The sequence below is a fragment of the Eutrigla gurnardus genome, assembly GCF_963514095.1.
Source record: "Eutrigla gurnardus genome assembly, chromosome: 16".
NCBI lineage: Eukaryota > Metazoa > Chordata > Actinopteri > Perciformes > Triglidae > Eutrigla > Eutrigla gurnardus.
In genome coordinates this window covers 23,223,891-23,246,963 of record NC_139927.1, presented here as the reverse complement: position 1 = coordinate 23,246,963, position 23,073 = coordinate 23,223,891, and the positions used below count along the sequence as shown (strand labels likewise).

General features: G+C 43.7%; 1 protein-coding gene across 2 annotated transcripts in view; it reads left to right on the top strand.

Annotated features, from left to right (window-relative positions):
* Positions 1 to 16,840: 16,840 nt before the first annotated feature.
* LOC311027209 (endothelin-2) overlaps positions 16,841 to 23,073 on the top strand; it is a 53,324-nt gene continuing 47,091 nt past the window's right edge. The window contains exons 1-2 of one of the 2 annotated variants that reach the window (XM_084031114.1): positions 16,841 to 16,900; positions 16,986 to 17,082. In XM_084031114.1, the coding sequence (XP_083887240.1) occupies positions 17,019 to 17,082 (64 nt within the window). In that variant the 5' untranslated portion in view covers positions 16,841 to 16,900; positions 16,986 to 17,018. Of the gene's footprint in view, positions 17,083 to 23,073 lie in introns of both variants that reach the window. The other variant, XM_084031113.1, reaches the window with a different exon arrangement.

Genomic DNA, 23,073 nt, shown 5'->3' with positions numbered 1-23,073 from the left:
CTGTAAAATCTACAAGTGACAGCTGCTGATTAATCCTTCCATTAAATGCCAGAAAAAATATAAAATATGTCATCAAATTTTCAGACTGACTAACTGTATTGTGGTTACACTTACACTTAACGTATCACAAATTAATTAGAAATGACTCAGCAGAAGTCCACGTAGGGAGGAGGTCTGGGTGGTGGACGGCTTAAAAATACACAGGACTTTCACCCAGGAGACTGATGTTAGTGTCCTGTGTGAATGAATGTTTGTTGTGTTTTTTTTTGTTTCAAATTCATTTTAAACCAAACCATGATGTGTTTTGCAAAACCTATCCAAGTCGTTTTGTTGTCTTATTCTAACTAGTTAGTTTTGTAGCGTGATTTGTTATGTTCGTTAACCACCTGTTTCAAAATGGGACTGTTCAGAAAAGTCGAGAAAAATAGGTTTCCCTGGAAAATATTTCAGTGCAATTTAATTTTATGGGAAGGTACATAAAATCAATACAATTATAACTCCATATGACCTCTTATTCACTTTTAAAGCACTTACAGTATAAAATAATAAGAATTTTAACAGCATATTACTGCTTAATTTAACTAATTCAAATATGTCTCCTTCAGGGGGAACTTCGACAGTTGGAAATTAGCTTTTGTCACTTGAACATAAACATACAGTATATTGCCAAAAGTATTCATTCACCCATCCAAATAATTTAAATCAGGTGTTCCAATCACTTCCATGGCCACAGGTGTATAAAAGCAAACACCGAGGCATGCAGACTGTTTCTAAGAACATGTGTGAAAGAATGGGTCGCTCTCAGGAGCTCAGTGAATTCCAGCGTGGTACTGTGATAGGATGCCACCTGTGCAACAAGTCCAGTCATGAAATGTCCTCACTCCTAAATATTCCACAGTCAACTGTCAGTAGGATTATAATATAATATATATAAGTGGAAGAGTTTGGGAACGACAGCAACTCAGCCAAGAAGTGGTAGGCCAGGTAAAGGACGAGTCTGGGTTTGGCGGTTGCCAGGACAACGGTACTTGTCTGACTGCATTGTGCCACGTGTAAAGTTTGGTGGAGGGGGATTTTGGTGTGGGGTTGTTTTTCAGGAGCTGGGCTTGGCTCCTTAGTTCCAGTGAAAGGAACTCTGAATGCTTCAGCATACCAAGAGATGTTGGACAATTCCATACTCCTGACTTTGTGGGATAGTTTGGGATGGTAAATGGTAAATGGCCTCATTTATATAGCGCTTTTATCCAAAGCGCTTTACAGGAATGACTGACATTCACCCATTCACACACACATTCACACACCGACGGCGGAGTCAACCACGCAGGGCGACAGCCAGCTCGTCAGGAGCAATTGGGGTGAGGTGTCTTGCTCAGGGACACCAGGTACTCAGCTAGGAGGAGCTGGGGATTGAACTGGCAATCTTGCGGTTGCTTGCCAACCCGCTCTACCTCCTGAGCTAAACCCACCCCGGATGGCCCCTTCCTGTTCCAACATGACTGTGCACCAGTGCACAAAGCAAGGTCCATAAAGACATGGATGAGAGAGTTTGGTGTGGATGAACTTGACTGGCCTGCACAGAGTCCTGACCTCAACCCGATAGAACACCTTTGCGATGAATTAGAGTGGAGACTGAGAGCCAGGCCTTCCTGTCCAACATCAGTGTGTGACCTCACAAATACACTTCTGGAAGAATGGTCAAAAAGTCCCATAAACACACTCCTAAACCTTGTGGAAAGCCTTCCAGAAGAGTTGAAGCTGTTATAGCTGCAAAGGGTGGACGGACGTCATATTAAACCCTATGGATTAAGAATGGGATGTCACTTATGACTTATATGCAAGTCAAGGCAGGTGAGTGAATAATTTTGGCCACATAGTGTATGTTGTTTGAGGCATTTGCTGAAACAGCTGACTGTTTTCTTTCTTGGGAGGACAGTCTCAAACGTTTTCTACAGCTGGCTGTTTCTACAGCTCAACCTGACACCTTTGTAGTGTTCAGTGGCCCATCTTGTTTCAAACTTCTTTCAGTGTATCTGACAACCAAAGGTCCTCCAGCAGCAAACCATCAAAGAAGACCAATATTATCGAAAAAGCAACAAGAATTCTACTAAGGGGCCAATCACCATAGTTTTTGATTGGTACGGCATGCGTGCATTGGGCACTTCCCTCTTACGCCCTGCTTCTCATTTTTCTAGCCTTTTTTTAGATGTGCATTAAAGTTAAAATAAGGAATTCTTTTCAGTGACACTTTAGGTGGGATTTATGTTTATTTTGAAAAGACACACTGCATACAACAAGCATATATTGACCTGCCATCACTAAAAACAAGCAAAGGTAACTCTTGAGGTGAGAATGTGTCCTTTCAAAATATGCTTTGCCAAAGGTCGTTTATGAAGCAGACACGCCTGTTGCAACGTATCTCTTGATGATGGTCTTAGTCTATTGAATAGACCATATTTTCTGGGTTGCCCACAGTAGAGACATTTTGACTGCTTGTCAAATTTGGCGCTTGATCCAAGCGCTTAACTTCAAACTACGACATTCTACATGACCTTCTAGCATCAGTTTTGGCATGGTGTCTTCAAAATAAACTTCTCTATCTTCACAGGTTAGGTTTAGGAAAAAAAAACACTTAGTCGTTTATGTAGGGCCTACCATCTCTTTTCCTAAACCTAACAACTGACGTGACAAAATGACAATTACTTTCAGTTTCACACAGGACAAGACCGGCGGCTTTCCTGGGTGAAAGTCCTATGGGTGCAGTCGAATAGTCAAAAAATAAGGTCCTAACTCCTATTCCTTGACCTTTGGAGGAAACGTCACGGGGTAAAGGAAAGGCGATAGGAGAACTGAAAAGGATTTAGAAAAGGCAGCCGCGGTGCTCAGGGAATCCGACCGGACTTTCACTAAGCTACATGTAGCCCGGTGGAAATTTAGGAAGATTAAAACAGGAAATATGTTCAAATAAATGGGGTAATTGCTAGAGATGTCATAAAGTATATATAAATAAAGTTAATGTCATTGAGTTTAAGGAGTGAATGCTGTGTGATGTTTTTGGTATGTGGAGCTATGCCTTTAATATGTTGGTTATTTGTTGTTTGTAAATGTAACTGTGGTTCGACTATGCCTGAAAGTACAGGAAGAAATAGACACACAAATGTTATGAATGTATTTTATTTTGAAAGGTGTCAGAGTGAGCCGATGATCCGGTGGTAGAAAAAAACACGAGGGAGACGACGCAGGAAAACACGGTGAAAAGAGGAATAGACTGTCGAGTGAATGTCCGTCACCAGGGTCGTGGAGGTGTTCGACCAGAACTCCGTGAGAGACTTTGGGGTGAGGTTGCTGTCTGTTTGAGCGGACTGCTCAACTTAAGAGAAGCGAAAGTTAGCGGCTGGACAAGTGGCTAGTAGTTTCCACGGACTTTGCTAATAGGCTAGCGGCTAGCGACCCCTACGGCAGAGCCTGTGGGACAGCGTGTTTGTGCTGCAGACAACGGAACCGAGTCACGGCGAGAGTGACAGCGACGCGGACGACGACGACGTCGAGCCACGGTGGGTTCGGTGGCGGCATGCGTCTTCTTTTCCTCTGGGTGGATCATCTCTTCCCACTTCGGCCGTTCTTCAGCGCAGGCGTGTGAGGCTTCAACACCTGTGGATTACGGTACCCCTTCTTTTCTTTTGCCCTCGTGGCGAAGCCGCCATTTGTTTGAGGATACAACGTACCCGAGCTGCATCCTGGTTGAACGGTATATTTGAACAATTGAGTTTTCATTTCTTTGCTGGCTATTTTATCTTCCTGGGGCCCATTAAAGTGTCATGGTGACATGTATTCTTGTTTGGCAATGTCTTTGAAAAGTGTGTGTGTACCTGCTGAATAATTTGTGAGTAAATGGTTCATTTTTTATTTATACTGAACAGTTGTGGTCACTTGAGTTACTATTTCAAGTTCATTAAGGTCAAAAAGAATAAGCTACGTTAAAAGGTGATTAAAAAGTAATATTATTATAAAAGTATTTAAGTTAATCCGAGAGTAAAATTGATGGTTAAAAATTTGATTTAAAGGGGAAGTCAAGACCACATTTAAAATTCTCTGTTCGCACCTACTGTTGTTGTATATGTTGAAGTTTATTACCGAAACCCTATCTTGTTGTTTAAGAGTAAAGAAAGAGCTCAGGTTAGCCACCTCTCACAATAGTTTCATACACTAGAGAGGCGCTACATAAAATGGAGGCACCGCTGGGATATTAGTGTGGATTTTTAGTGTGGGTTTCTGGTGTTTTGTATATATTCTGGGAAAATTTTGAAGGTTTTAAATAGTGCTAACTGTTAACCTAAAACTCAAGCTGAGCTAGTATCAGAGTTAAAGGGATGGTGCCGTGGCGAGGCATTAGATGAGGCTCATGCAGTTATGGTTATCATTCAAGAAGATGTAAGCTCTGATGCAGTTGAGGAGACTATGCAAACAGTGAAGAGTTGGGGACGTGTGCGTGTCCGAGGTCGAACCTTCAACTTACGGCACAACCGGTACTATGTTTTGTGCGAATGTCGGGAAGCTGTTAAAAGTGACATGGTTCCCCCTGAAGTGGCTCCTATTGAAGGTGGGGAGCGTTGGTCTGTCATCTTAGCAGATAAAGATACTCAAGACAATACGCAAGTGTCTGGGTCATCACCAACAGACGGTCAGCACGTGGAAGACCTCCGCACATTGTTCCCTGCCGAAGAGGCTGCAGCCAAGTCAACAGAGGCTATACTTCGGGCAGTGAATGATTTGCTCGACAAGACATCCAAGTCATCAAGTGAACATGGAAGCTATCGACGCCTACGAGTTTTCTCTGGGTTATCTCCCACGCCAGCTGGAGAAGAGCAGTTTGAACACTGGCTGGGTCAAGCATGGCTCATGGTGGAAGAGTGCGACTGCTCGCCAAAAGAGAAAAGGCGGAGATTGATGGAAAGTGTTAGAGGTCCTGCTCTTGACATTTTAAAAGCTGCGCAAGCTAGTGATCCTGAGGTCGGCCCTGAAGACTGTTTAGAGGCACTTGAGCATGCATTTGGGACAGCGGAGTCAGGTGAAGAGTTATACTTTGCTTTCCGTTTACTGCAGCAACAACCAGGTGAGAAGCTGTCGGACTTCCTTAGACGGTTAGAACAGTCGTTGGGTAGGGTTTTGCAGAGAGGCGGTCTTCCCTCTGGTTATGCAGATAGAGCAAGGCTTGAACAGTTATTGTGTGGTGCTATAGCCTCTGATCTGATGCTCCTCAATCTTCGTCTGAGAGAGAGGAAGGAAAAGCCCCCAACCTTCCTCCAGCTGTTAAAAGAGATACGCACAGAAGAAGAGTATGAGGCATCAAGAAAGCAGATTACACCTGTTGTGCACAGTTCATATAAGCAAAATGTGGATGCAAAGCAAATTGACATACAGAACTTGAAGTCTGAGATCAAAGAACTCAAGACACTCATTGCTGCTGTTGTGTCTAAACCAGCTCAAGATGGGTCAGCTAGCGATGAGAAAACTCCCCCAAAAGTTGCATCCAGTGAGTCTAGTTCTGATAGTGAGATAACAGCTTTAAAAAAACAGTTAAAGCACCTACAGCAGAAGTTCACTAATAAAGTAGCTGAACCTCTAGCCTCTGTTTCAGCTGTTAATGTGGCAAAGCCAGTTGCAAGCTCTCCCCAAAGATCTTTCAAAGTCCCAGAGGAACATTTTTGTTATCGATGTGGGGAAAATGGGCATTATGCTGGGAAGTGCCAAAACCCAGAAAACCAGGCTAAAGTTATCAAACGGCTCATTCAGGCCCTGAAACTGTCAAAAAACAACAAGTTGTCAAGTGATGCCACAGTGAGTAGAGTTAACTGCTTTGTGAAGAAAGGTGCTGCTGACCGGTCAGACAAAGTATGTATTCCAGATGGTTTGGTTGGTCCGCCTAGCCTGGTGCCATTGAAGGTAAACGGACAACCCTGCACTGCTTTGTTAGATAGTGGCTCGCAGTTGACGATCATTTTTTAACCCTGGTACCAAAAACACCTACCTGATATCCCTATTCAGCCGGTGTCCGGTCTTTCCCTGTGGGGATTAAGTGAGTCTGGAGTTGGTTACCCTTACCGTGGTTATGTGGTGGTTGACTTGGAGTATCCAGCTGAGGTGGTAGGGACCAGTCAGACTGTTACTGTCCTTGCACTCATTTGTCCTAACCCCAAGACAGGAGATGATGAGACATCTGTTGTTGTGGGCACCAAAGCTAGCCATGTTAGACGCTTGGTGAACCAATGCAAGGAAAATGGCGTTGATGTCACAAAGACACTTGGGTTTCGAGTTAGTGTCAAGGAGGGTCAGCCTGCCCTCAATGGGACTGCTGCCCCCACCTGGGAAGGTGAGGCTGGTTGGATCAGATGGATGGGTCCAGGCCCTTTGATCTTACCATCAGATGGTGGCACTCATGTGGTGTGTAAGGTTGAGTTGAACCAACCAGTTGGACAAGAAATTCTGATGGTAGATTCGGGACCAGCAGCTGCCTTACCTGCTGATGTGTTTCTCCATCCCATGGTTGTGCCCAGTGGGGCTTTGGATGTCAACAGTTTGAGAGTGTTAGTCAAGAATGATTCTTCGAGAGAGACTTCCATACCTCCGGGAACGGTGATTGGAGGTATGTACCTCATCGACTCTGTTACTACTATTCCCCCCAAAGAGACTGTTCCCCCAGAGTTTGATGAGAGTGTGATAAACTTTGGAGACTCTCCTATCTCTGAACAATGGAAAAACAGACTACGAAGGAAGCTGGCTCAGAAGTCTCATGTGTTCTCCATGTGTGAGTGGGACGTGGGATTAGCCAAAGGTGTGGAGCACAAAATCCGGCTCTCTGATTCCCGGCCTTTCCGTCAACGATCACGCAGGCTTGCCCCTGCAGACATCGAAGATGTTCGAAAACATTTACAAGGGTTGCTGCAAGCGGGGATCATAACTGAGTCGCGAAGCCCCTATGCTTCCCCAATAGTTGTCGTCCGTAAAAAGACTGGAGCTATTAGGATGTGCATAGATTACAGGTTGTTGAATAGCCGAACCATACCTGACCAATATACGACCCCCTGCATTGAGGATGCACTAAATGCTCTCACAGGGAGTCAGTGGTTCTCTGTTTTGGATTTACGTTCAGGCTATTATCAGATAGCTATGTCCGAAGAGGACAAAGAAAAAACGGCATTCATTTGCCCATTAGGATTTTTCCAGTTTGAGCGCATGCCGCAGGGCATTACAGGGGCTCCAGCAACCTTTCAGAGGTTGATGGAGAGGGCAGTAGGAGACATGAACCTCTTGCAAGTGTTGGTGTACCTTGACGATTTGATTGTGTTTGGAAAGACGCTTGAGGAACACGAAGAGAGACTGCTCAAGGTCTTGGATCGTCTTGGTGAAGTTGGGCTGAAACTTTCAGTGGACAAATGTCAGATCTGTTTGCCAAAGGTTAAGTACCTAGGGCATATTGTGTCTGCGGAAGGTGTCGCGCCCGATCCAGACAAGATTGAGGCCGTTACCACCTGGCCTAAGCCCACTAACCTGAAGATGTTGCAGTCTTTCCTTGGATTTTGCGGTTATTACCGTAGGTTCATACAGAACTATTCTGCAATCCTTAGACCACTGACTGAACTCACCAAGGGTTATGCTCCGACTCAGAAGAGAAACAAGCATGCCCCAGATGTAGACAAAGTCTACTTGAAGGAATCAGAGCCCTTTGGAGATAGATGGGACAAATCCTGTACAGATGCATTTCACCAGATCATCTGCTGTTTGACCCATGCACCTGTTCTGGTGTTCGCTAATCCACAAAAGCCATACATTCTGCATGTCGATGCAAGCTTAAAGGGTCTTGGGGCTGTATTGTACTGGGAGATTTTAACATTCACATGGACAATACCAACAACCCACTCACAAAAGACTTTACATCCTGCCTCGACAGTTTTGGATTTCATCAGCACACCGATACCCCCACTCACTCGAAGGGTCACATTCTGGATTTAATCTGCTGCTCTGGTGTTCCCCCTTCTGACCTAACTGCAGTCGAACTCCCCATATCTGACCATTTCCTCCTCTCATTTAATGTTAAACTCCCTTTCTCCACCACCAAGCTCCGCCGTCTCATTTCTTTTCGCAACATTAAGGACATTAGCTTAGATTCCCTCTCCTCCAGCATCGACTCCCTCATGGCCACTCACAACTCAGTCTCCCTTGAACAGCTGGTTTCACACTACAACACTGGACTTCAACACATTCTCAACTCCCTTGCTCCGCTAAAAACCAGATCTGTCTCCTTCTCCCTTTCCGCTCCCTGGTTTACCCCCGAACTTCGACTCATCAAAACTAAAGGACGACAACTCGAGCGGCTATACAGGAAAACTGGACTTCATATTCACAAAGACAATTACAAAAATCACATGTTACATTACAAGAACTGCATTACCCAAACCAAATCAAATTATTACACTGGCATAATCTCTTCCAACAAAGGTAACACCAAATCACTGTTCTCACTGCTCAAGAATGTCACCCAAGCCCCGGAATCTCTACCATCTCACCTCTGTTCAACTGCTTTCTGTAACTCCATCATGTCATTCCTCAGTCAGAAAATCCAGATGATTCACCAACATCTCAGCTCACAAACCACCCTCAATGTTGTATCTGAACTTCCTCCTCCTACCCACTCTTTCTCCTCCTTCCAGCTCCCCACCCCCCCAGAAATTTCAGATCTTATCCGCAAGTCCAAGCCATCCACCTGTCAGCTCGACCCTCTCCCCACAGTTCTGGTCAAAGCCTGCCTTCCTCCTCTGGTCCCTCTCATCTCCGCCATTATCCACTCCTCTCTCTCCACTGGAACTGTTCCTACATCATTCAAGACTGCTGCAATTACCCCAATTCTGAAAAAACCTGGTGCAGATCCCACAAACTTCAATAACCTCCGTCCAATTTCTAATCTCCCCTTCATTTCCAAGATTCTTGAAAAAACAGTAGCAATTCAACTCCATTCTCATTTATCCAACAACAACCTGTACGAACAGTTCCAGTCTGGTTTCCGCCCTCTCCATAGCACAGAGACTGCACTCATTAAAATAACCAACGACCTCCTCATGGCAGCTGATTCTGGTTTACTCTCCATTCTCATCCTCCTCGACCTCAGTGCAGCCTTCGATACCATCTGTCACACCACCCTCCTCAAGAGACTATCCTCCCTCGGCATCACTCATACTCCTCTAAACTGGTTCAAGTCATATCTCTCCTGCCGCACTCAGTTCATCCAGCTAAAAACCTTCACATCCCAACCTTCCCCTGTCACCTCAGGTGTGCCTTAAGGCTCTGTCCTGGGGCCCCTCCTCTTTATCATTTATCTCCTCCCCCTTGGCAATATCTTCCGCAAACATAACATCACTTTTCACTGCTATGCGGATGACACCCAGCTCTACTTCGCCAGCAAGCCCACTTCCAACCTGCCGCCCTCCTCCCTTACTGACTGCTTAACTGAAATAAAATCCTGGTTCACTTCAAATCTACTAAAACTCAACTCTGACAAAACTGAGATTCTTCTCGTTGGCACACAATCAATACTCTCCAAAACCAACAACTTCCCCCTCACCATTGACAACTGCTCCGTTTCCCCCTCCCCACAGGTTAAGAGTCTGGGTGTCATCCTCGACAGCACACTTTCTTTCCAATCTCACATCAACAACATCACCCGGTCTGCTTACTTTCACCTACGCAACATCAACCGCCTCCGCCCCTCCCTTACTCCCCACACCACTGCTATCCTTGTCCATAGTCTCATCACTTCCCGCCTGGATTACTGCAACTCCCTCCTCTCCGGTCTCACCCATAAATCCCTGCACAAACTTCAACTGGTCCAGAATTCAGCTGCCCGTGTCATTACCAGAACCCCCTCCATCCACCACATCACTCCCGTCCTACAGCAGCTCCACTGGCTCCCAGTCAAGTCCCGCATTGACTACAAAATCCTCCTGTTAACATTCAAAACCATTCACAATCTTGCCCCCCCATATCTTTCCAATCTTCTCCATATTGCCATCCCCTCTCGCACACTCCGTTCATCCTCCTCCATTCTGCTGACTGTCCCCCCGGTCCGTCTTACCACCATGGGGAGCAGAGCTTTCAGCCGCTCTGCTCCCCGGCTCTGGAACTCTCTGCCACCCGAAATAAGGAACATCAGTACATTTTCACATTTCAAGTCCCGACTCAAAACACACCTGTTTAAGATTGCCTTTTCCCTCTAACCGAGCTCCCCATCCATACTTTACTTTACTCTTGTGTACTTTTGTGGCTTATTTTTATTTTATTTTATTTTATTACTTCATTTTTATTTTATTCTATTGTGTACTGTACATTGTCTTTTATTTACTGTAAGGTGACCTTGAGTGACAGAAAGGCGCCTATGAAATAAAATGTATTATTATTAAGAGTATCCTGAAGGCCTGAGACCGGTTGCTTTTGCGAGCCGAAAGCTGAGTTCCGCTGAGAAAAATTACCCCATACATCAGTTGGAGTTCTTGTCGCTCAAGTGGGCTGTAGTTGACAAATTCCATGACTACTTGTATGGGGCAAGATTTACAGTACGTACAGATAACAATCCGCTGACGTACGGGCTGAGTACAGCAAAGCTCAATGCGGTAGGGCATCGCTGGCTAGCTGCTCTATCAACATATGAGTTTGATGTTCAGTATCGTCTGGGGCGACAGAACATTGACGCTGACCTGTCAAGAAAACATGCCAGGTGCAGATGGTGATAGTTGGGTGACTATCCCACAGTCTGGGGTCAAAACGATCTGCCAGAAGGTCTGCGCCTCAGTAGCTGATTGCAGTACGCCTGTTTATGTTGCACAGCTTGGGGCATCCTCCCACAGTATACCTGACATTTATACGTTTCCAACGCACATGGAGTTAAAGTCACTGGAACTCATGAGTAAGTCAAATCTGAAGAATGCTCAAGAAAATGATGAGGCCATCGGACCAGCCATCAAGGCTCTTAAGAAAGGAGGCTGGCCAGAGGAGGCAAACATGAGTCCTGAGTTGTCAAGGTTGAAAAGAGAATCAGGGAAGCTGTCCGCTCGGCGCAAGGCGTAAATAAAGTCCATTCATTCAAGGCGAATCACAGCTGGCGGAGTGGAAGTTTGGCTGACGGCGCGCAGTGCGCACACATCACCGAGACCTCACAGGCAGGTTTCCACAGTTCCAGGCACATTTAAATGCAATACATAATCACAACAAACACTATTTAGTGCAACTAATTGAATCAACACGTGAATTTATATCTATATAGATTGTCCCGTCACATCTGACGTCAGATCAAAGGCGGATGGCACGCGTAACGGAAACTCAGCCTCTCGGACCAAAACATCTCCCTCTCTCTCTCCTGTTTTTTTAAATATCGGCATTGTTATTATTATGATACGCACGCACAGCGCGTGATGCACGTGGTGGGAGTGGCGGCGCTGCTTCTGTCATTGGGTTGTCAAGTGACGGAACTTGCACTGAACCTCCCCTAACGCATTAAAGGAGAGGAGAGGAGCTCATTTGATTGGTGAAGATCTGAATCGGCTGTATTAATCCCAGTCCCCGCCTCGTCTCTTCCTCGTCTCCCACTCACGCCTTCTTCTCCTCCCTCTTTCCCACTTGCGCGGGTGGGCGAGACGGGAGGTGTGCCTGCGCTAGCCTGCGCGGAGCACGAAACTTACAAAGTCCAGGAGGACACACCCCGTCGGCGTGGCGCAGGTGCGCTGAGAGCTGACTGCGCCTGGTCTACGAAACTAGGGCCCTAAACTATTATCTCTGTCCACACGCATTTATCAACACAATTCCAATTACTATATGTCTGCATGAAAGTAATTGTTAAATATGCAAATGCCTATATTGTACACGGCACTTTAAATGTTGCTCTCACAAAGAATTGTGGGTCGGCGTAATCTCCTTTCCTTTCGTAAAGGAAAGTCTGTTGTATCCTATGCTAAAGGAGCTCTGAAAGGAAACATTGGAGCTCCTTTCCTTTGCATTTAAGAGAATTTGAACGGCTCTGATCATGGCGGCCACTTGTTTACTTCCGGGTCACTTCTTCAGTTAGAAACCTTCCTAAGCAAAATAGACTATTCGACTGCACCCTGTGTTTCTTTGACCCTTCCACCTCCCCTCCCACCCTACCTCTTTATTCTATGTAAATAAGACTCATGAATTGGTTTGAATGATCCTTTTCCTCCCACTCTGCATGTCCTGTACGTTTCAGGATCATCACTCACCAGAATTTACATGTTTTCAAAGCTCTTTGACTCCAGGGGAGAACAGACATTCACTCAGAGGCCGGTATGTTGGCTCTGCAGTGTAAAACCACTGCAGGCTGGAGTTTGAACAGCGACTGAGTGGGAAATGGAAACCACTCTTTCCATATCACAAACCAGCCAGCAACACAAGCCAGGATCGTTAAAAAAATATAGTCTCACAATGTTAATTGTGTTTCTGTAAGCATCATTCGAGGATGATATGATTTTTCGATTCTGAAATGTACATTTTTTTGGGCGTTGGATGGAAAACTATGACGTTTGACACCTTTTTGCATTGAAATATTTTGACAACCCTACTCAGAGTTAAACATTTTATTTTTCATTCTCTGATTTGTTCTTTCCCTTTTTCTTTTCGTCCACTGACTTGAATCATGGAAACGCCTCTTGCTTCTCTACCTATTGCTCTTTTTGTTTCCCATTGCCCTCCCTTTCTCTTCTCCCCTCCAACTCTCCCCCATTATCTCACCATCCCCTCCTCTTTAATTGTGCTTTACCTCGGGGCAATGGGAGCGACAGGCTGTTGTTTTCAGATTCCCTCTGCTCTCTAATTATGTTCCCTGAAGACCTGATGAGAAGTCAAACTAAATGACATGCAGACACTCGCAAAAGCGCACACACAGTTTACGTTGCTTATTTGCACTGACTGAATGAAATTAAAATGTGTCGACAGATAGTAGTAACTCTCCAGCCGAGTGAGCTGTCTTAGGTGTATTTTCACTTCTCTCATTCACAAAGAAATGTGAAAAGTTTACTGTCCACATTCTGACAGTTACATTCATGACTCCCAAAATGTTGCCATGCCTGATATAAAATGACCTTTCCATACAACTAAACTGACTCAGACCATAAACTCATGGTTACTGCACTCATAAATCAAGTGAGTTTCTCAGAGACATATTTTTGCAATCAGAGGCGTCGTCCCCTGATGGCCAGTAGAAGAAGAAGATCAAAGTTTGAGGCCCTTTGGCATTGGCTCCACTTTTCAGAACCTGAGGTTGTCGCCTGGTACCAATCAATTTCAACCAATAACATCATGACATCAATCCATCAGACAATCTTTAATTTTAAGCAGCACAGAGCTAGAGAATGAGCTCATCTTTTCAACCATCAATTCAAATTCCTCCCAACCTTATCTCCCGCTTATCTCCTATCCTGTTTCACTGAGAAATACATCACCGTACAGAAAATAGATACTCTTGAAATGATTTGAGCATGATTTAAAGAGTTAAACTGGCCCAAATGAGTTCAACTTAAACCCAGGGCACACACTAGGCAATCTGTACCATGCCGAGGGATGTCTGAGCTAGTGTGAGTGTTCTGTACCATACCTTTCTTAAACACTTCCTCGGGCCCTGGAACGGCTGGAAGAGGAGGGCTTCGACATGGTAAAGTTGCTCATTCACATTCACATATCGATAGGGTGTTCCTCTCATTATCTCTCAGCGCTCAAATCAGATTGCATCCTGCTCCTCTCGAATCGCAACAACTACATTTTGCTTTCTTCCCAGCATGTTCACATAGTACTGTTTGACAGTATCCTTTTTTAGGTACTTTGTGAACTCCATTATTGAACCAATTTTTGACTGAAAATAATGTTGATGACCGTGCAAGACACGGGTCAGGCATGCTTCAGACCTATGGTGTGAGAGGCACCAGAGCGAAACTGGAGCGGAACATAGGGCAACCTTCCATCCTTGTAAAAATGCCACTCTGTGCTCTGTCCATCATCCGCCTGCTTGTGCTCAGCTCACATTCTCTGATGCAAGTCGAGTGGTTACTCAAAATTTGGGCAGATGCAAATTGTCAGTGAAGTTGCAGTCATGTTCTCTCTGTTCTCCATTGTAATAACTCTGAGACGGCGCTAGTTGGAGCCTATGTAAAGCCATGCGTGTCGTAATGTTGTATGTAGTAGGGGTAACCATGCTGCTGTGAGTGCAGACCAGTGGAGGACTGAGGGGGGACAATCTTGCTTCAGCATGGTACGGGGGCAACTGGGCCTAGTGTGAATGCCCCCCAGATGGTCAATTCATGTACTCATAACCTGGGGCAAGTTAAGTCATAGGACCCCTTTCATTGCCAAGTCATATTTTCAGGGTCCTTTCTCATAGATGCATTGTGAGAATGTCTATTGATAGGAGACATCCTGGAATAAGAGTTGATGTTTTCATTCTTATGTCTCCTTTTTCCTTGCCAAAGGACAACATAAGATTGATTGCCTCCCTTACTCTTCCTTACTTAAGACCGTGATCCGGCTTTTCATCTCTGAACTTAAGCCAATGACATTTTTTCAACATGTTGAAAGAATTTGGTTTGGGTTAGAGAAAAGTTAAAATAGAAACATACCGCTTCTTTAAAACCGGAAGAATCTAAAGAAGGCATAACATGCCTCTTCCTATAATGGTGGTGAAGCACACTTCCTCCTTGCTATTTAAACTTCGGGACACAGAGCTCGTTTCTGAACATTTCACGAGATCTGGTGGAGCAATTTTAGGGAAACCCAACCAAAGGGTTCAACGACGTATCTGCCTCCCAGATGTTTGGATTGTCCTCGTTAATCTGTTTATGAATCTGGTTCACCACATCGGTCTCTCCTTGGTTACGCTGACAGAAAGACAGCGAGACCACTTCCCCTAAAATAAATAAAAGGAAAAAAACAGTCCACCTTTTGTGGTTGTTGGTGTACAGTAGTTTGTTCCAGAATAGCCTCTAATAGACTGCAGGCAACTCCTTCGCTATTCCATCCAAAAGAAATCTAGTGAGCTGTTGACAAAGTTAGCTTCCATAGTTTAAGATCAACTTTACAGCGAAGTGTTCTTAGTGGCTAGGTGCATCTGTACCGTGGTTTACCGACGGTAGTGACACTGTGGTAGTGACCTGTCAATCACTGATCACTGTAACTTGTTCACTTGGTTTACAGCGTCATACCAGAAGCCAGATTTGTTAATGGTTTTATTTCGATTCAATCGTAGGAAAACTGAAGAAGGAAGCAAAAATGTTATCACACCAATCATAATATGAGGATAAGTTGAAACTAGCAGCAAGCTTGTGACCTTTTAGCCCAAAAACTGGCAATGCTGAGCAGAACAAATAAATCCTCGTTGCATCACTTGTTTCAAGTTTATTAATCACTTTCTACCCAATCCCTCTTGATACAAGAAGGAGTAGATTTAATGCAGGAAACCTTCCAGTCTGGAAATCTGTTTCTTATTGTGATTCTTCACTTAACCAGCAAGTTTCCTTTGAATAGTTTCTTTCTCATTATCGACTGTGTATTCTCTGTAAACATAGATATAAGTTCACTGTCAGCTCAGAAATGACGTGAGAGCAGATGAATTATCAGGCTCAAGGGTTGGTTCTCCAATCCTATAGCTAGCAATAAGTCAAACTGAAATTCCTCAGTGGCCTCCATCAGCGTCTCTGCTAACACACCTTCCCTCTTTGGTCCATTATCTTCGCTCACAACTGGACTAAAGCTAGTGGTGATGGTAAATCTTAAAGAGTGACCATCCTGGGCTCCAGGAAATAAAAATATATAACATGTAACAATATAAACCCTTTTTATTTTATGGGACCTGGGATCCCTTTCTGGACTACATGGGTGCCACTGTATCTCGTAGGATGAGGTCAGGGCTTATAAACATGGCCTGGAAAAAGGGCGTAGGGCTATAGTCCGATATGTCAAGCTGCTGTAGGAGTTATGCTGTCCTCCTTGGTCTCCCTGAACTCTCAAGTGTGATTGTTATTATTATTTTTGCCTTTTACCCTTTTTGTCTTTACTTTTCATTCTTTCTTATTTCTGTGTCAGGTTTTATTGTCTGTGGTTTATGTACTTTGGTACTGTTGCTGTTTTTGTGTTGTTTGTGGCAGACCTGCTTTGCAAAAGGAAAAGTTCAATAAAAATATGTTTGAAAAAAAAAAAAAAACATGTAACAATATTAGTTTTTTATTCTATAAATTTGGAATGAACCACTTTTTGGATGTCCTTTGATGGCATTTAATACAATTCAAATCCAGTCATCAAAACATATTTGTCTTTTAACATTTACAAGTACAACTAACATTTGTAAGTAGTAATGAAGAGTATTTTTCATTTTAACCAAAATGAAAAGCAGCTGCTGTTTGCTAATTAAAGAGTGATGGTGAAATAATGTGATATCCTTGTAGCTCAATTAATGTTAGACTTTGGCTTAAAGAATCTGTTTGCATTGTGGCTTCAGGAATTTGTTATTGTGGCTTAAGAAGAGAAAAAAGCTGAATGATTGAGACCGCAGTGCGAGACTAAGAAAGCATAGGAACAAGATTGGGGTCAGCAGCGGGTGCAGCAGGCTGTGATTAATGACATTCAAACCTTGGAGGTGTCTCACTGCAGACCCAGCCTCCCATGTGTATCCTCCTCCTCCTCCTCCTCCTCCTCTCTCCATCTGCTATCATACAGCTCCCAACCGGTCACGTTATCCTCCCTCCGTCTGGAAACCTCTCAGGATACTGAGACACTGTGCTCCTGGGTGGCGACTGTTGCAGATCTTTGGATCCAGTTGGACATTTTTTGGTGGGGTCTTTTGTGTGTAAGCCTTCGTGAGGTCAGGTGTTTAACTCCTTTTTTTCTGTGCCTCTTGCCATCTTACTGGAGGTATTTTATCGTGAAGATCAAATCGCTTTTGGCAGATTTCTCACCTGGACGCTGAGGAAGAGAGCAGGATGGACTTACCCACTTACTTTTGGCTCCTCACCACAACTCTGATGTTGATCCATCAGCATCAAGGTAAGGCCACCTTCAATATCTGTCTCTGGAGCTTTATGTTTAGGTGTATAATTTAAAAATACACCAACAAATATGAGAGAAAAGGCAAAAAAACGCTGTGTGCTTATTTGAAGCTTCCAACTGAAGTTAAAATTTCAAAAGATTAATGTGCATTGATGGAAAAGAACTATTGCTCCAGCTTCTCCAGTTTGGGTCAGAATAAGAAAAACTCTTCGTCATAATGTGCTGTAGTCAACATCTTGTTTTTAAGTCCACTCTTTCTGTAAAGTTTGAGCAAACATCCAACAAGCCATCTATCTATCTATCTATCTATCTATCTATCTATCTATCTATCTATCTATACATATATATATATATATTAAGTTGCTGTTGTTTCTTGAGTACTTAGCGGTTGTCATGCAAGTTGTTTATTCTCCCATGAACAAGGGTATAACTATTACCTGCTGGGCCACTGTTGACTCTCGTTCTTCCCAATTCCCTTTGTGATGTTCATGATTCCCCAGGCAAGGATTGGCTAGGATTTGGTGACATTCATAGTCCTCTGATGATAATGACATCAGGGATCTAATTCCCTCTAGCTCTTCCAGTTTTGCAGTGAAATGTCTCTACAAGTACTTTTGTAAAATTGGGAAGGGGCGTTGCTGGATATTTTTAAGTTTGCTCTTATGGAAGGTTTCCTATTTACACATAAAAAGCAGAGGGAGGAAGGGGAAATGACTATAAATATCTGCCACACCTGAGGCATCAGCACCTCTGAGATTTCACATCTGAGCAAAGCAGCTGTGCATATCTGCACTTCTGGTGGACACACTGGTATCTTTCAGTGTGGCGTAATGCCGTCCTCACTGTCAACTTTGTTTATTTCCATTGGAAATGTTTTAATGCTGGGAGATATGAAAAATGGACAATGTACATGCAATAATAGATTGCATAGATTGCTCCACCTGTCGAGGTTCAGCAAACACAGGACAATAAACCTTGTATCTCGAAGACAACATGTTTTTTTTTTCATGTTCACACAACCCGGTCTCACTCTTTGTGTTCAAGGACACAAATTGTCAATTTATTTTCCATCTCATAACTAACACAATGGTAACGGAAAATGGACCCCCAATCATAAGTAGTCTTTCTCAACACTTGCTCTGGATATTTCAGAGTCACATGGTTGTTTTATTTGTGTACCCACCTTGGAAAAGGATCCTAATTAACTTTCCATTGACATTGTTTTATGCTGAGCAACACTAAAAACTTTGACAATTCATGTCCCTGTAGATGGAACCAACAGATTTCTGCCGTGAGACTGGGCTGAATGACCTGGTCGCTTCTTTTTGCTATTTTGCTGCATTCAACCAGAGTGTCTCAGCAGGAAATCTGTCCCAACTGTCCATGCAGTGCTACGACGATCATAAAACCTAGAAGGAAGCTAGGTTCGATGAGGACAAGAACCTTCTATTCTAGCATCACTACAGAACCAAGAAGTAACCAAACGCCCTTTAGAAGCTTCTTCAACCTATTTACTCTGGCGGCCTCTGCTATGCTGTGCTGTGATTTTATAGATTTCTTTTTTACATCTGCAGACTACGCCCTTCACTTTCCCCGTTGCAGAGATTAACGTTTTTATTACATTCCCACTAGATTACTGTCATGCCCCTCATTGCACGCACTCGGGTGTTAAGAAGACCAGAATGTCCAGAATTCAACTGCAATGGTTTGATCTTGGGAACAAATCTCTGCGTGGCTTGGCCTCTTTCTATCTCTCAAATGTTCTGTATCTTCACTGGCTCACTATGTTGTTCTGATGTTCCAACGCTCCACTTCCCCCTCCAGGCTCCAGGCTATGGCTGATGGGGCCTTTGGTGTGGCAGGCTCTCACCTCTGGAATGCTCTCCCTCAGGGTCTGCACATCTGTTGCTTTTCTGAAAACTCACCTTTAAAATTTGACTTTCCTGCTATTGTCTATCTTTTATCTATTTTTATATTTTATATTAAGTTCTTTTTTTTTTCATTAGCACTTTTCTTGCCATCTTTTATTATTCCGGATTATCTTATAGAGGGAGGTTTTTGGCCCATTCTGGCGATGAGCCCCTGAGTCATGGCCTGGAGAATATCTCCCTCCATGCCTGCCTCAGGGCACCCTGGCCTCCTTACAGAGAGCACGCCTATACTCGCCTTGGAGGCACAGGAGAATCATAAATCATATTGCTGTGCATTTTAGCTAGTTCCTTCTGTTACAGTTCAAAGGAAAGCTTTAATAAAACTTGCAAAAACAGTCAAAAAACTAAAGAAGGCTACCAGAGCAGGGGGACCAAAACAGGAACAAGACAATAATTAAACAAAAAAACAGAACTTAGAGGTGGATCTCAAAACCCAATATTGTACAGACAGAACGGTGATGACCAACTAGCAAAGAAAACAGAGATTAAAAACACAAAGGCTGATAGGGAAAATGGGACACAGGTGGATAAACACGAGGGCAGGATGAAAGTGATTGGGGAGAACGCAAGGGAACAGGTAAGGCTGATGAGACTTATCACACACAGGAAGTAAAGTAATCACAACACATCACAGAAAGAGACTTAAAAATAAAACAGGAAGTCAGGACAATACACCATAAAACAGAACTACCAAAATAACTCAACAAAAACACCAGATCCTGACAGAATGTGTGACGGGGCCATGACAAATTAACCAAAATGTGGCTAATCTAGGGTTTTTATTGTGAAGGCAATGTTGTCCATGTTGTTAAATAAATATAGGTGCAACTCAGCCCCACAATGTGATGGGTTGATGCCTTTATTCATGGTGTGAATCATTCGGAAATAAATGTGTTGCTAAATTAACCGTTTTATTTTTAGAAATATACGGCTCATCAGTGAAATCAAGTGGTGACGAGTTGAAACCGGGTTTAGAATCTTGAGGGTAGTCAACCAAACAAGCCTTTTGTAAGAAAAGATAAGGTGAAGCTTTTTAGAGTTCTACGGCTAAAATGTTAAGGCGGACCATGCGTCACCTGAGGAGAGGTGTGTTTATACTCGTTTACCTCATTATTATGAAAGGTGGTTTACTGAGTCCTGATTCATTTCCTCTTGTTCAGCTCTCTACATGCTTATTACTGTCAGAGGGGAGTACTTATCATCCAGCTGAAACGCTGACATTTCTCAGCATGCTGACTCGCCGGGCAGATGTCACCGCCATCACAAAATATCTTCAGCCGTTTGAAGGCCTCACAGGAATCTCTGAGTAGCCATCTGTTATCATCTTGTCTCCTTTTTAGTTTCCTGTCTGGGATGCCTTGAATGTCCATTCCTCTCCACTTCCCTATCCTCAAGTCCTCAGGTTTCCAGGCTGCTTTTCTCGCTCTACTACATCCAACACTTGTTTGTTGTGTTGAAGCAACACTTTTTTTTAAAGATTTTTTGTGGCATAGACACCTTTTATTAGCAGTGGACAGATAGGAAACACAGGAGAGAGAGGGGGGTGTGACATGCAGCAAAGGACCTCCGGCTGGGATTCGAACCGGGGTCGGCTGTGTATGCGTACGTGCGTACATGGCATGCGCTCTAACCACTCGGCCACCTGTGCGCCGAAGCAACACTTTTGAATCGCTACACAACACCAGGGTGATTTGCTTAAAAGAGTACGATTCGATCTCATGACAGTTTGTGAAATGGTCACGAAATTCAATCTATTGGTTTTGTGTGCAGGAACAAGGATTGCCCATTTCTTAGACCAAAAGAGATACAGGGTCCTTTTTCATGGTGGACACATGAATAAAATGCCTATGACTATGACTAATGAGTATGCAATGTGCAGCTAGTGACGTTGAGCATTTAACACTGAGAAAGACTTTTTACGGTGGGGGGCTGGATGGGTCCAACAACACAGGACTTTCAACCGCCAGATGGGTGTTGAACATGTTGTGTCCTAAAGTTTTCTTTTGAAGTTGTTTTTTAAAAAAAAAACCTAACTCAGAGGTTTTGTTGCCTAAACCTATTGTTGGTTGTGTTGTCTAAACCGTGTCTAAAGCGTTGGTTTTGATCTCCCACAGGATCTCAGTCAGAGCGAGCACAATTACCTGGTTCTAGTCACATTTGATCTTCTTGGGCTGGGTCTGCCCCGTACAGAGGTTGGACTTTCAGGCAAACGAGTCTCACTGGTCAGTTATCTCTGGCGTGAACTTACAGAAATGTAATATGAAACATGTATGGGTGTTGTCCTTGAGGTGTGTATCAATTCTAGCAAACCTAATTGACAGATCAAAGAGGGCCTTGAAGATACAACAGGTTCCTGTTTATCAAGTTAAATGTCACACTGTTCTCAGAAAATTAACACAACCAGTAAGTGACATGAGTTAAAGTGAAGGTTCGGAGTGAAATGCACCCTAGGTAATTTCCACCATGACATCCAGCCAAATACCCCCTTGGAAGCATTTTTAGCGATGGTCAGCATTGGTCAAGATAGGGCTGTCAGCCGAATGGCTTAGTACTAGCGCTATAGTACATAGTGTATATCTCGTAAATTACCCCACTAATAATGCATGGAATGTTACCAAACTTCTGCAGCAGTACACATAGGGTCTGTACTCACAAAATGAGGCATTTGAAAGTTTGTACGTACACCAGGAGTTTATTTAAAAGAACACTTGCCTGATAGCTTCTATCCTCGGCTGCTATGCTACCACAGCGTAGACGCCACTTCCGTGTTTACCTAGCCGATGCCGTGACGCGAGTTTCACGCGAGAGTATTAAAACGTTTCGCTGAATTTTTATAAATGCTTGTATTATCAGGTCAACACATTTTTATAAATGCTTGTATTATCAGGTTAACAAGTGTTGACAAGTGTTGACCTGATAATACAAGCATTTATAAAAATTCAGCGAAACTTTTTCATACTCTCGCGTGAAACTCGCGTCACGGCATCTAAAGTGACCAAAGTAAAAGCCAATTCTAACAGTTTTGTTGTCTAAACCTAATGTTGGTTTTGTTATCGTCAAAGCCTTACGTCACTTTTGTGGTCCAATCCAAACTTTGATTTTGTTGATAACCTACACTTTCATACTACAATAAGACAATTCTTCTTTATGTTTGGTTTGTTTTTGTATCCTTTTTTTTCTTCTTGTTTTTGTCATTGCTGCTTCGTAATTCAAATCAATTTTATTCATAGTGCCATATCACAATAGAACTCATCTCAGGACACGTAACACATTGAGCAGGACTAGAATATGCTCATGATGTTCGAGTCAATACAATTTTAAAGTCCCAACATCACCCAGGGGCAAGCGTTACAGCGACAGTGGCGAGAAAAAACTGCCTTAATAGGCTTTTAGGCAGAAATCTCGTGCAGCCCACGCCCTTGGCTTTCAATTGTATTTGGTGTTAGTAATAGTATAGTAGTAGTAGCATTAGCAAGAGTAGTAGTATTTACAGAAGCAATAGTCTCAACAGTAGTAGTCCATGGCAGCAGGCACAGCCACGCCGAGATGGATTCCCTCTCCAGCTCTCAACGAAGGCGGACGCATCTCTCTCTCTCTCCCACTCCCTTATCTTCCCTGCTTGCTTGTCTTGCTGCTGTCTTGTCTCATACATTTGGGAGCCTCTCTCTGTATTTTTCTCTAAATTAAATCATGGAATTGGTCAACTGCTCTCTAAACGCAATTGACAAAATCTTCTCGACGAGAAGTTCGGGGGAACCTGCCTGCCCTGACGGGACGCTCGCCGCTGGTTACACTATTGACTCGTGGGAGCAGTGGAGGGTCGTGTGCCTGGCGATTCTTTCTGTTGAGGACATCAAGGATGTGTACTTATTCGGAACCAGGATAACGGGCTTTATGCTGATTGGATTAGGCACTGCCCTGGTGTATCGGAAAATTCTGAAGATGGTGTCAGCAGTCCAAAGCCCCGGGAAGCTGCCCGGCACAATTGATGGATGGAGACTGGAGCTGCTAGCACTGTGGCTATAAACCACAACACGGATAACATCTTGGACAAAGC